Consider the following 13,992-nt stretch of genomic DNA (forward strand, 5'->3'; position numbering starts at 1 on the left):
CTCTGTTGTTCCTTCGAATTCATTCGAAGGAACTCAGCGTGTCAGACATCTAGAAAGTTGGGAGATACAGTATTTCGTTTATACATCCTTTGGAGGTCCTAAATCCATGTGAGTTGGAAGTATTAATAACAAGTAATAGCAAAAAAAGCCAGTGCAACAAACAAATTTATCATTCTTTATCTGAGCTCAAAATATCTTAATGTGCTCTAAGCACACTAATTGTCACAGGGGAAACTAAGGCGTAGGGATCCGGGCCATGCAAGGAAGGCACCCCAGCAAGGCAGTGGTGAGTTCTGTACAGGGTCTCTACCTTTTCGTCCTTGCTCAGCTCGGGAAGACATGTGGACTCCTGGAGCAGAAGGTTTGCAGTCCTCTGCTGGACTGGAACAAGGAAGTCCTCAAAAAAGGTCCAGGGAACAGCAGTTTCCACGTACTCAGCCAAATCCTCTGCCAAGCGTGTCTGTGAACAGAGGCAGGTCTCTCTACAGGGCGTTATTTCTCTGGAGTCAGGAAAAGCTTGCTGACAATAAGGACTTCAAGTAACTCAATTTCTATATCGTGCAAGTGTTTTATGTTGTTGCTATTTTTTTATTGTTTTGATGGGAAAAATATTCCCTTTTTCCAAATGCTATCAGTTTCCATGTCCTAGGACGGGAGAGGATGCTTACATTGCTCCGGGTGTGTGTGTGTGTGTGTGTGTGTGTGTGTGTGTGTGTGTGTGTGTGTGCGTGCACGCGCGACGTGCGTGTGTTCCCTTCAGTCTCTCTGTCCTTCCACTCAGCTTTTTCGAGAATTAAGGTTTGGTCTTTTCAAATGTAAATGAATCAATTTACAAAATATGCATTTTGGCTTACAGGCAACTTAGCTTTCCAAAGAAACTGGAGTTTTACGGATTCCGTGAACCGCTGTCTCTTGGCGTTATCATGTGGCCTTAATTTGAGTCTGTAACCAAAGAGAATGTTTTCATTTATAAATGGCAGTGCATTCCATTTCCATCTCATTCCCTCTTCATTTCTGAGTTTTTCAATGGGTAAACGAAATGATGTCAGTCTTAATAAGCTTTTCATGGGTTTAGAGTCTCAAATGTTATTTTTACCATTCTGTTGATTTTATTTATTATTAGAACAATATTTAAATGGTACAAAAGAAATTAAAATGTGAAAACATTCACCCACAGCCTCGCCAGGCTGAGAGACTCCTTCACCTACACCTATGCGCTGCCAAGTCTCTGTCACTATGCACATGTTATATGCAGTTTGTTACACAACAATAATTTACAAAACAAGTTTTGCACAAACCTAGAAAACAAAATAAACTTTCTTTCATGATCTCTGGATCTGTTTGGGAGAAATTTTTTTTCTCGGTATTTCACGATAGAAATATATGACAGGTATTTTAGATTCCAGAGATTAAGAAAGGGTTTCTATTAATAACTGAATGAAGCAGAAAATACATATACTGACCAATCTCCAAGGTCAACTATCCAACCTTCTTGCACCAAAGAAAAATGTATATATACCATCTCTTAGAGTATTACAGGAAATGGGCCCTCTGGCATCAGTAGCATGCCTTTTCCTACTAGCAAAAGTTCTTCCTCATATATGGCTTCAACTTGTCTTGCTGTTGGTTTCTTTTCTTTTTTCTCTTCTCTTCTCTTCTCTTCTCTTTTCTCTTCTCTTCTCTTCTCTTCTCTTCTCTTCTCTTCTCTTCTCTTCTCTTCTCTTCTCTTCTTTTCTCTTTTCTCTTTTCCCCTGAGAGTTTTAATTTTCTCTTGACTGGTTGATATTTCTTTGTTATTGTGTTAAAACATACCAACATAAAATTTACCATTTTCATTATTTACAATCATACAGTTCAGTGGCATTAAATATGTCCACACCAGAGTGCAAACAGAAACACTGTCCATCTCCAGAACTCTCTCTCCCACAGCTGAAATCCTGCCCGCCGGGCTGGTGACTCCTCATGTCTTCCAGTCCTGTTCCTGGCAGCCACTCTTTTTTTCTGTTTCCATGGATTTGATATTGCTGGGTATCTCACATAAGTGGAATTGCTTAGTGTTTATTCTTTTTCATCCAGCATAATGCCCTACAGGTTAATCCATGTTGGAACACGGGTCAGAATTTCCTTTTGATGAAGTCCAAATAATATTCAATTGTATGGAATACTTGTTTATCCATTCATCCAGCCATGACCACTTGGGTTGCTTGTACCTTTTAGCTATTGCTAATAATGTTGCTATACATATGGGTATATGAATATTGGTTCAATCTGCAAATCCTTCTGAGTAAATATGTAGATCTGGAATTTCTGCCGTAATTCTGTGTTTAATTTTTTAAAAGGAATTTCCATGTTGTTTTCCACTGTGACTAGACTATTTTACATTTCCACCGACAGTGCACAAAGGTTTCAATTTCTCCTCTGCAGTGGGTCATTTCAATCTTTTTCTGCACTTAGGGTAACCAGCTGAAGCTCTAATTGAAACAATTCTCCATAGATACAGATCCATGCTTGTCTCTCTGTAATGCCCATGTAACAGATGAGGAGTCTAAGGCACAGCAGTTCAGCCCTGGCCCAAAGGTCAGAGGAGAGCAGAGGCAGGGCAATCTGGCCAGGGGCTTGGACACGTCGTCATTAGCATGAGGTTATTGCCGGTCTCAGGACAGCCCTTCTTGCAACCTTATTTTCTAAATGTGCTAATTTGTAACTGAGAGCTGGTTTACTGCAAGCAGCATGGCAGTCCCTCATTTATGGTAAACCTCCATGCGGGCCAGGGCTCTCACCACCCACTGGGCCAGCATTCCTACCACCAGCCTTTCCATGCCCGTACCTAGTCTCTGTGGTTTCTGTCCACCTCTGGGTGATGTCCAAGGCTGGACGTGACTCAGCAGCCCTCTACACAGGTGGTCTGAGCTCTCTTCCCTCCAAGCCCCACCTCCATTCATCCACTAGTGTTTTCCAGGCAGCCAGGGTCTCCCAGACTAAGTTCAGACTGTGGTAAGAGAGAGGGCCTGTGTACCAAGCAGGGCTCAATACAGGAAGATTCAGAGACACCAAAGGATGTGCCTGTCCCAAAACATCCCCAGAGAGTCCCACCTTTCCTTTCTCTGGGAAAAGCCTGGCATTTCCCAGAGTTAGTTCCTAGGATGAAAGTTTCCTGGTACTCCATGATTGAGGGTTCTAGTGTCAGGCAAGTCTGGGGAATAGTTTGTGGGCTGCTTGCCTCTAGGTAAGTCAGAATGCACTTCAGTGCAGAAAAGGCTCCGGGAAAATTTCACAGTAATGAAACCGGTTTCTTTTAAGCCATGCTAGTCACCAAGATCTCTGTTAAAATGCAAAATGCAATTATGATAGGAATTGTGAACAAAGATAACATCTATCTACCTCGTAACTTTGCCCCTAAATGTAAGGAATAGGGGAACAAGTGAAGACAAGATGCCCTTTAAATTTTTTTCTCACCGTACTTAATTAAACTACTTGACCTTTTTAAGCCTTGGTGTATTAAAGTATCTTTTAAACATAAAAATAACACCTGGTCGTGATAGAAAAACCAAAAATGTGTAAGAGTAGAATGAAACATCATCCATAGTCCTAGCTCCCAGAAGGAATCAGTACTATCATGTGGAGTATTTTATGGTACTAATAATGATAAATATATGTATTTGATAGTCTACCAGGGATACAAATTTGTGTTCTGATCCTTTTTCCGTGCTGACTGGTGAACAGAAAGGCAAGGGGCTAACATTTCTGCGGATCTACAAGGAAGGTCTGAGATCGTGTGCATTAGTGTTAGCCTTTTATCCACACAGTAATTTTATGCTACACATATTGGTACCCTCTGCATATGCTGAAGGATGCGATGCTCTGTGGGCTGCTGGTGGAGGGGACACAGTCGGGCTTCCAGCCACCCCATCTCCCCTCTCCCTGTCCTGATGTCCTCTTGCCTCTGGTGCTCTGCTTCTAGGGGCTGCACTGGGGCTCTGTGCTCCTGCCCTGCAGCTTCACCTCATGGTCAGTGTAGAGCTGCAGAGCATGGAAATGTTTGCATGTCTATGTAGCCAGTGGCTGGGATGGGAGAAGAATGTTTGCTCTGGGGCAATGGCAAACCTTTTGGAGCTTCCAGTGCCAATCAACAGCCTGCTCCAAGGAGCTGGCCCTAGGATCATCACCACTGCTCTAGGGTGTAATTTACATACTGAAGCTTCAGTGCAGGATCAAGCTGAGATTGGAGGTTGGTTTAAAGGCACACTCTTGGTGAGGTCTGGTAACCTCAGCACTCTTGAGAGGCTGAAGCAGGAGGATGGCAAGTTCAAGTCTAGCCTGGGCAATTTAGTGACTTAGACCCTATCTCAATATAAGAAAAGGAAAGAAGGGGGGAAGGAAGGAGTGAGGGAGGAAACGGATGGAGGAAGAAAAGGAAGGAAAGGAGGGAAGGCTGGGGATACAACTTACTACAAAAGCCTTAGGTTCATTTTCCAGAAATACACACACACACACACACACACACACACACACACACACACACACACAGAGACAGAGCAAATAAAGCACATTCTTCAACTTCCTTGTTTCTGTTCTTCCCTTTCCCTTTCTCTTTCCCGTTCATCCTAGGACCATCTGTCCAGAAATCCTTGCCCCAGGGCTGCCTCTGAGAGTTTGCCCTGAGACAGACACTTCCTTGATGGCCTTGTCTCTCGGAAGCAGTAGTAGGGTCTTTAGGGCTGGAAGTGAGGTCTCAGAGTCCACAGGCTCCCACCACAGTGCCTGCCTGGTTCCCGGGGATGCAGCAGGTGTGTGTGGGAAGAGGCTTGGGGTGAGGGATGAGGCTGGGGCTTCTGGCTGCTTGGGTGCGGCCAGCAGGAGGTGGGAGATGTAGGCAGTGGAGAGCCTGAGGGGGATACAAGGATCCCCCCGACCACACCCCAGGTGCACACCTGGGAGAAATTAACTTGCTTCATGGTCCCAGACAGTCCCACCGGGGAGCACTCCTGGTGGCCATGAGAGAAGCAGTAGACATCTACCTCTGCCCCACTAGCACCCAGCCAAACTAACACAAACACCCAGCCAAACAAGCTCGGGGGTGCGCGCAGGAAGCAATCGGGTCCATTCCAGCCCTTGAGTATGGCAGCGAGACACGCAAATACAGACCAGATTCATGCAGAGAGCTTCCCTTTCATTAACCTTGAGGGACGATGCACATCCTGTCCGTGGTTCTGGTAGTGTCTGCAATTAGGAGAGGCTGGGTTCACAAGCAATTGGACTTAAACAGCAGACATTAGCGCTGCCAAATGCACTTTCCCTCTTAATACACTACAGATCCACCACAGGCATGGGGCGGGGGAGGGCGGGAGGGACAGAGCCATGTGGTAAGGATTCCCTGCCACTGGGTGTTGTGTGTCTTCCAAGAAAGCGATTAATCTCTTAGCTATGACCTCCTAAGAGGTTAGCAGTCTCTCTAGCACGAGTGTGCGCACACACACACACACACACACACACACAGTCATACTCACAGTCACACACAGACCTTCTGTGGGAGTCCTCATTTAATAAGGCAGACCCATAGTTTGGCTTTGATTTCATAAGATCTCAGCAGCAGTGACTTGTGTGTGTGTGTGTGTGTGTGTGTGTGTGTGTGCGTGTGCCCGTGTGCGTGTGCACAGGCTTTCTGCCTGGGCTCTGGGAAGGAGCAGAGGTGGGCTCTGGTGTGCTGGAGCACAGGAGACAAGTCACTGTAGACACGGCTGACAGGCAGTGCCTTGTGCAATGTGATTCTGAGGGAAAGACAACCCGCACCACCCTTTCAGCCGCAGTTCTATTTATGGCTGAGTGGCAGGACATTGTTTTGCTACATGTCTGGCTGTAGAAGGGACTGTGGCTCCTCCTGGGGAAAAGAATAATCTGGGAAGGGAACACAGTTCAGACAAAGGTTCTGCACTGCTTCAGGATGGGGCTCCGGAACAGAGGGGCAGCCATGGAAGCGTTTGGGTTAGGTTGGTGGGACCCTGATTTTTCTCAAGGTGGTCCGGTGAGTTGCAGAGGCCCAATGCTCTCTTAAAGTTTTTTAAGGATTACTAGGAGGAGGATGGGAGGCGATCTCTAAAGGAGATTTTAAAACACACCAGGGAAAAGCAGCCCTGCCCCTGGTATTTAGGATGGGAAGAGGGGAAGGAACATAGGCTCTTTCTCTCTGTGTAGCTGAAAAACAAGATACTCGTAGCAAAGGTTTACTACTGCTTACCTGTGTTGAGTATCATTCTAGAACTTTACATATATTAGGTCATTTAATCCTACAGTGTTCATCACTACTGCCATTTTTATAGATTAGGGAACTGAGTCATGGAAACCCTCTCAAGGTCATGTATTAGAGTTGGGATTGGAGCCCAGGCAATCTGGTTCCAGTCCAGACTTTCAACCACAACACTGAATAAGCCTTTCTGAAAACAAGGAATTGATTGGTCTGGACAATGGAAAAAAGCCCCAAAGGATGAGAGGAAACCATGCCAAAGGAAGAGAAGGAAAGGACAGGACCCAAGGGCACCGAAGCCCAAGCTGCTCATTAACATCATCATCTAACGAGAGAAACCATACACACACACACACACACACACACGGACTTGGGATAGACTTAAACCATTGAGCACAACACATAGAATCTAATTACTGTTAAGGGTAAAATTATTATTCAGCCCAGAGAAGGAACACAGTTGGGGAAAGAAGTTGCTCTTCAAGGCATAATAGACCCTTGGGAGAGGGAACAACATCTGGAAGAGCCAGGGTAGCGAGCAGGAGGACGAGGCAAAAGGCCATGGGTGACTGAGATTGCTCCTGTCAGCACATTTCCTAGCTCTGATTTCATAACCCTCTCCTGAGTCTTGCTGGTTATTACCCCTGCTAGGTCTGTTTCCCATCCACAAAGATCAGTTGGAAACAGAACTTTTAGATAACGCATAGAATGGGAAAAGTTTTAACCAACTGCCCCTCAGACAAAAGACTTCTATCTAGATAGAACACATATAGAATTCAAAAAGAAAATTGGATCCTCCAAATTCAAAGACCCAATCGAAAAAATGGGTCTCTGAGATGAATATGCACTTCTCAGATGAAGAAATACAAATGGCAAATGAATATATGAAAAAATGTTCAACATCAATGGTCATTTAAGAAATGCAAATTGAAACAACACTGAGATTCCATCTTACTTTTTTGATGTCTATCATCAAAAAAAAAATCAATCAATAATAAATGCTAGCAGAGCTGTGGGGGGAAAAGGAACCCTTCTCTATTGTTGGTGAGAGTGTAGACTGGTACAACCAACTGGTACAATCAACTGTGGAAATCAGTGTAGAGATTCCTCAGGAAACTAGGGTTGGAAATCCCATTCAATCCAGCTATTCCTCTTCTGGGAATTTTCCCAGAAGAACTGAAAATATCATGTCACAGCATATATGTCCACCCATGTTGATAGCATCAGAATTTGTAATAGTTAAATCTTGGAAACAATCTAAACACCCATCAACTGTGAAATGGCTAAAAAAGATGTGATGTTTTTATACAATGGAGTACAACTCAGTTACAAAGAAGGACAAACTCAAGGCTTTGATAGGTAAATGGATGCAACTTGAGAATATATTCATAAATGAAATAAATCATACTCATGTGTAAACATCATATTGTTTCCTTAGTGTAAAAAACTGAAAGACTCAAAATGCACAATAGATTTTGTGAAAGGGGACAAAACTGTTCAAAAGGAAAGAACAACTGGGATGGGAGAAAGGAGAAAAGAACGAAGAGAAAAGATCATATATGTATGCAAGTCTACACACACACACACACACACACACACACACACACACACTTACAAGATGCATAATCATAATACTAATCTCTGTTAGTTCATCAAAAGACCAGTCTGTGCTTTCATTGTTTGATCAGTTTTCTATGCCTGTATCTTGTAATCTGAGCAACTACTTTGAAGATAAATATATGCCATATAGTAACCATTGTTAATCTCCTATTATGTAGACTTCAAAATTCTGTATCATGTTTTTAGAGTCTTTGTTTTTAATTTTGTTTTAAAATTACAAAAAAAAAGTAAATTTTTTTTTAACCGAATTTCCTTCTGCATTTACTTTCCTGCTGTTCTTCACCTTGGCAGCTGTTCTAACTGTCAGTGTACTGTCGTCTGAGAGGGACAACCCAGACAAAGCTGTGCCTCTGTCATCGTTGCTCTGCACACCCCCAGCTGCACAGATACTTCTGAGAAGGTGCAGCACAGCCTGAAAGAGGATGCGTGCTTTTAACTGACAGGAAGCTGAAGGAATCAGGAAAGAGAGTAAGGAGAGTAAGGCGGGACAGAGAGGGAGGCACTGGAATTCATTCCAATATGACAAAGTTTTAACAAGCAGATGCATGCCAGTGGCTTGGTGCTTAGATATGAAAGACAGGTTCTTGTACACAAAACAGAGAGCTGAGAGAGTAGGACCTAATGCAGGAATGTATGATGAGACAGTCTAACACAGTTTACTGAGAGTGTGGGCCACGTGCCTGGGAGCACAGAGGAGTGCATTTTTATTTAGGGTGCAGACTGAGGTGCTGGAGAAAAGTACTGAAGTGACATCACTTGAATTCTAAATTATGGTGCTGTGGTTTAGATCTGGAGTGTTCCCCACAGGCTCACGTGTCAAAGGCTTGGCACCCAGGTGGCGGCACCAGTGGGAAGTAGTGGAAAACAGAGGCAGAGCTTAGCTGGAGGAAGTAAGGGGTGTGTTCTTGAAGGGTATGGGTCTTCCCTGGCTGTCTCTCTCTCTCAGTCTCTCTTTCTCTTTCTCACTCTGTCTCTCTCTCTCTGCCTTCTTGGCTGCCATGAACAGCTTCACTTCACGACGAGCTTCTGCCTTGCTGAAGGTCCAAACAATGGGGTCAAGTAACCATGGACTGAAACCTAGGGACCTGGGAGCCAAAATTAATCTTTCCTCCATTTAAAGTAATTTTTCTCAGATTCTTTGTCACAGTGCTAGAAAGCTAAGAGATGGGAAGTAATCTGCTAGCTGAGGAAGGGAGGAAGGGTTTTCCAGGCAGTGGAAGAGCTGCCAAGGAAGAGAAGAGCATGATCTCCTCAGACTTAGCAGCTACTCCAGATACAGCTAGACAGCAGGCTGAGTGATGACAGAGAGACAGAATGCCAACACTCTTTGATTCAGGACTACCCTGGGAAATGGGTTTGTGAACAATAATATAGGAATCCAAGCAACCAAATTGATAAATTTGGGATTTAATTAGTTGAGCTCAGCGACCACTCACATCAGACCCATTTCAGAGTCTCACTGAGTGGCCCTGGACTGGAAAATTACAAAGCTTTTAAACGGAGAACCACAAAGCAAGACATCCTGTTGGAAACAATTTAGCTGAAATCTTACATTAATTTTTGGTTGACACCTGTATCCTGCTTCTTTTGTTGAGCAGGTTAATTTTTCTCCTGTGGGTACAGCTCATTCTGCTTTACTCATGGGATTGAGTAATTTTTCATTTTTCTGGGTCAAATACAGGGCACTAGTTAAATGCAGTGCTCAAGATGGCATCAGTTATGCCAAGCTACAACATCCTACAGTCCCCAGAGAGCTGTTAAAGGTGCTAGAGAAAGAGAACGGCCTGGTGGGATGTGTGATTTGAAGTCCTCCTAACAATGGGGTAAAGCACGGTCAGGAAGGCAAGAGGCTACTACCTTGGTCAAGGGAGAGAGAAAGAGAATCTTGGGATCCACAAGGAGGAGTAAGACAGAGACACAACTGCAGATCAGTGCCTGTGGACACTCACAAAACTGAGGGATCTTATACTTAACTCTTCAATACAGTTTGAGAACTGTGACCTCCTTCAATCCATTTCTTCTATATTCAGAGCCCACCCTGATTAAATGCCAGCTCTTCTACAAAGCCTTCCCTAGCTCCCCCCACTGCAAACCAATCCTCTCTCTTTTGTGCTTTTGTTCTGTGTCTGTGTTTTTCTCCCAGGATTGATATTAATTGGGATATTCATTTTTTGTTCTTTCACATGGGCAGGGGAAAGGGCAGGGTTCTGGGAGTTTGAAAACTTGTTTTGAACTAAGGACAGAATACTTAACTAGTTGTGTCGCCCTGGGAAAATTAACTTCACTGATCAGAAGCCTCGGTTCCTGGTTTCTGTGAAGAGATCGCTGTGACTGCAGTCAGGCATTTGCGGCCATGGAGGTTATCTAACAGGGGAGACGAGCAGCCCATAGGCTAGCAATAGGGAGCAGAACATCACGGGCTGGGGGCACAAAAACAGAGGTGGCATTTTTTGGATTCAGGAGCCAAACTCACTTCATGGGAACTGGGACCACCCAGTCCAGACAGAAGACACAACTACCTTCTTAAAGGCCATCCAGAGCAGAGGGGGTTCACAGGCACTTCACCCTGTGCCACCCCTCTTCTAACTCCTGAGGGCACCTACCATTGGCTGCACCCACAAAGAAGCCTGTTGGCAATGAATTCTGGGAGGTGTAGTTTGCAAGGGAAGTGTGGGAAACAAATTTGAGCTTGCAAACAGGTAAATAATCAACATGAAACTCTGGCCCTACCTACTTCACAGGATATCAGCAAGAATCAAATGGAGTACGTATAAGACAGCTTTTGTAAATCACAAAGAGCTATCTAAACGTAGGCTTGTCTGGCAGTCAAGAAAATCCACAGCAAACTGTTTGGTTACACATTCTCTCCCTGCCAAGGTCTCTCCCTGCCAAGTTCCCTTGGGGCTGGGGCATGGGACTTGTCCACTCAGTGAGCTGCTGCAGATGTCCAGGAGCACATGGACTGCATCAGATTACCATCTGCCCCTCCTGCAAAAGATGATCTCTGGTCACCCTTCTAAACCGTCAGTGTCAGGCTAGCTTCACACACATGGGCACAGCCCCTGCCCTTCCAGTTGGTGAGCAGCTCTGGTAAATGAAGCCACAGCTGAGTGAAGAGGTTCACAGCTCTCCAGGTGACAGAGGAAAGGAACAGAAGAGACACTGTCAAGGTGCTGACAAGCAGCTCTCACCCAGCCTCCCGCTGGACACTCTAAGCACGTTGTTTGCTTCTGACCACAGAGGAGAAGCCTGGGTAATGGGGCTCACATAGTTAAGCCCTTTCATCTCTTCAGCCCCATTAACCCACATCCACCCAAATGCATTCTCAGCCAGTCCCATTAAGACATCCCGTCAGAAGCATCCCACGTCATTCGAAGAGTGAAGTGAATATCAATAAAACTGTAATGAGTGATTTTCCCAGCTTCACTGACTCTTACTGGAAGTCAAGTCAGCTCTCTGCTGTGGGTATTGACAACAACTCCATTCCTCCTGGGAGCTGCTTTTCTTCCACTAGGTAAATCAGAACCCATCTAGCACTAGTTTAACATGCATAGGTACATGGGCGGGAGGCTTGGGAAGAAGACCTTAGCCCCATCTCTTCTTGGCAGTGAGCATCCCTGATGAGAGAAGAGGCTCAGTGCATCCCACGCAGAGGTAAACAGAGTCAGCTCCGCACCAGGAGGCTCCATCAGCTCCCATCAGCTACTCCCACCATCTACAAAACTCCACTGGACCTCATTAATCCATCAGTAGCATCCAAGGTCCCTTCCAGTTCTGGGATTCTGTGATCTGGAGAGATGGAACGAGTACAGAGAAACCAGCCTGCCAGACAGTGATGCTTCTGACAGTGCAGACTCATGAGGCCCCGTCTACACTGCCAGGCAGCCCACACACAGAGAGAGCCAGAGCTAGGCTGGTGGCTGCTTGCTGTGACTCTCAGCCTGAGCATCACACCTGCTCCATGGCCATGACAGCCAGTACTGGGTGATCAGGGCTGTGAGTGACAAGGTGTTAATTCAAGGCTTAGGAAGTGTGATGCTCAGGGACTGGCCCACCCTTTCCCGCTCTCTCCCTCCCATCTGATAGGCTGTCAGCAACTACTGCTGATGGCTGGCAGTTGAGACCTTGCTGGCTTCTTTCGCCACGTGGAGGTGTGGAACAAACTATGGAGGCGTTGTCTGCGGCACCCGGACTACCGGTTTGGAACTGCTGCCTTCGGGGAAGGCTGCTCAGCTCCTGTTCTGTCCTGGGATCTCAGCCTCTTGTTTTTATAATACAACTCAAGTCAGGATTCTAGAAGTGTGTATATAATGTAGCAAGAGAAGATGAGGAGGAATGGAGTTAGTGAAGCTCAGATCTTCAAAGTCACTTAAAGTTAGATTTACTGGCTTATGGAAGACCCCAAGTAACTGCTGCACCTCTGTCCTGCTTCCCACCCCTGCCAAAGCTCACATAACAGAGATGCAGGCATCACTGGTTGCCAAAGGTTTCCTGGAGCCAGGGGGCCAAGAGCAACAGGAGCCTTGTTGCCTGGTTGTACACATGGCAGCCAACTGCCAGCCAGCTTGGTTTAGATGACACCAGTGGTGAAGTGGACAAGCTCCTCACCTTCCCTGGGCTTCCCAATTGAAGTTGATTTGGTTGCAAAGAGGATCAGGGTTACAAACTTAGAGCACACTGCGGTTTGCACAAATCCTTTCCTTCTCTATTTGTCACATGAAATGATGTCTAGAGAGCAAGATGATCATACCCAAGAACACTGATCATGGGATATCTCTGCCCCCATTTTCTGGAAAGTCTGGAGAAAGTGGGTGTAAGGCCAGGATGGGTCACGGGCCACCTGGCCCCAGTGACACAAGGTGACTATGTAGTGGAAATGAGGGCAGCAGTGGCATTCTGCAGTTCTTATTACCCAGATGGTACATTGCTCCTCTCTTGTTAGAAGGAAACAACACTGGAGCTAACTATAAACCAGTCCTGAGCAGATTCCTTTTCCAAATACTTCACTCTGAATTAGAGGTCCACCTGCTGTATCTTCTCCTGCAATACACAGTAACTACACAGAATCGAAATACATTCTTTACATTGTTTGTCCTGTATCAGATGTCTAGGAGGTTGGTATACAAATGAGGATTTTACATTCAGGGAAGCCGAGGGACAGAGGGGAAACAAATCACCTTATGTGTATGTCACTAATGCAGGTGGGCTGAGATTCCCCATTCCAACCCAGGCAGCACCAGCCACTCTGCAGCCTTCCTCTCCATCACCACTGGTACCAACCACCCTGTCCTCACGTTGCTCACCTGCAGTTTTCTGCCCATCTGCCTACTTCCCTACTGACCTTCCGGCACAAGCAGAGCGTGCAATGTGTCCCTGATTCCATGCCCTCAGCCTGGCTTGGAGGCCCCATTTCTCCCTCGCTGCACATGTGTCTCCATAACACACACCTAGGGGCAGTGGGACTAAGGCTCACGGAATTACATGAGTCCCCTCTAGGCACCGAGGCTGCTCAGCCTTGCACCACTTTCCTGGATTCCAAAGCTTCTTTCTCTTCTGCCCCAGGCTACATTACTAAATATATCCTTGTATGAACCCATTTACCATCCACAGCTAAAACGCCTCTTGACTGCTCTGAGCCAAGATTAGAAGTCTGTCTAAACGTCAATGATTATTTCATCGGCTAAAAGCAAATTGATCAAGCTTGCCCTCCCTGCAGACCAAGGAGGCTCTCAGTCTATTTGTAGCTGATTCTGATTTGCAAGAGGGGGTTGCTTTGAGCCCTGCTCCATCAGGCTGCCTGCTGCTTTCTGGATAGCAGCGTTTGCAGAGTGGGCCATTGATGTGTTTAGTCTGCGATCAGCAGACGCTGTAGCATAGGTCAGCTGGGCTTCTTAAAGCCAATCAGGTTATTGTTTCAACAAGCCCGCTGTGCCTGCATACCTTGTGGGACCTGCACTACAGGATTCACTGGGGTGTGGAGCTTGTGGGTTATAAATGCCTTATGGATGTCCCTCACATCTTGGCTACGGTGATCATCCTGAACTGCTCGCAAAGAGGCGATCACACTACAGATGCTTATTGAGAAATATTCAAAAATATTCCCAGCTGTACAACCCGAAGGGCTTGGTCTA

At 45.7% G+C, this 13,992-nt stretch overlaps 1 protein-coding gene across 6 annotated transcripts in view; it reads right to left on the reverse strand.

Moving 5' to 3' along the window:
* Kirrel3 (kirre like nephrin family adhesion molecule 3) overlaps positions 1-13,992 on the reverse strand; it is a 547,843-nt gene that overhangs the window by 400,018 nt on the left and 133,833 nt on the right. The window contains exon 1 of one of the 6 annotated variants that reach the window (XM_023566165.2): positions 311-356. The exons of the other annotated variants lie outside the window; for them this stretch is intronic. Within the exon in view, the coding sequence (XP_023421933.2) occupies positions 311-341 (31 nt within the window). The 5' untranslated portion in view covers positions 342-356. Of the gene's footprint in view, positions 1-310; positions 357-13,992 lie in introns of those variants that run through there. 6 annotated transcript variants of the gene reach the window in all.

The sequence above is a fragment of the Cavia porcellus genome, unplaced genomic scaffold (genome assembly GCF_034190915.1).
Source record: "Cavia porcellus strain 051 isolate PalLab524CR breed Dunkin Hartley unplaced genomic scaffold, mCavPor4.1 scaffold_9, whole genome shotgun sequence".
NCBI classification, from domain to species: Eukaryota; Metazoa; Chordata; class Mammalia; order Rodentia; family Caviidae; genus Cavia; species Cavia porcellus.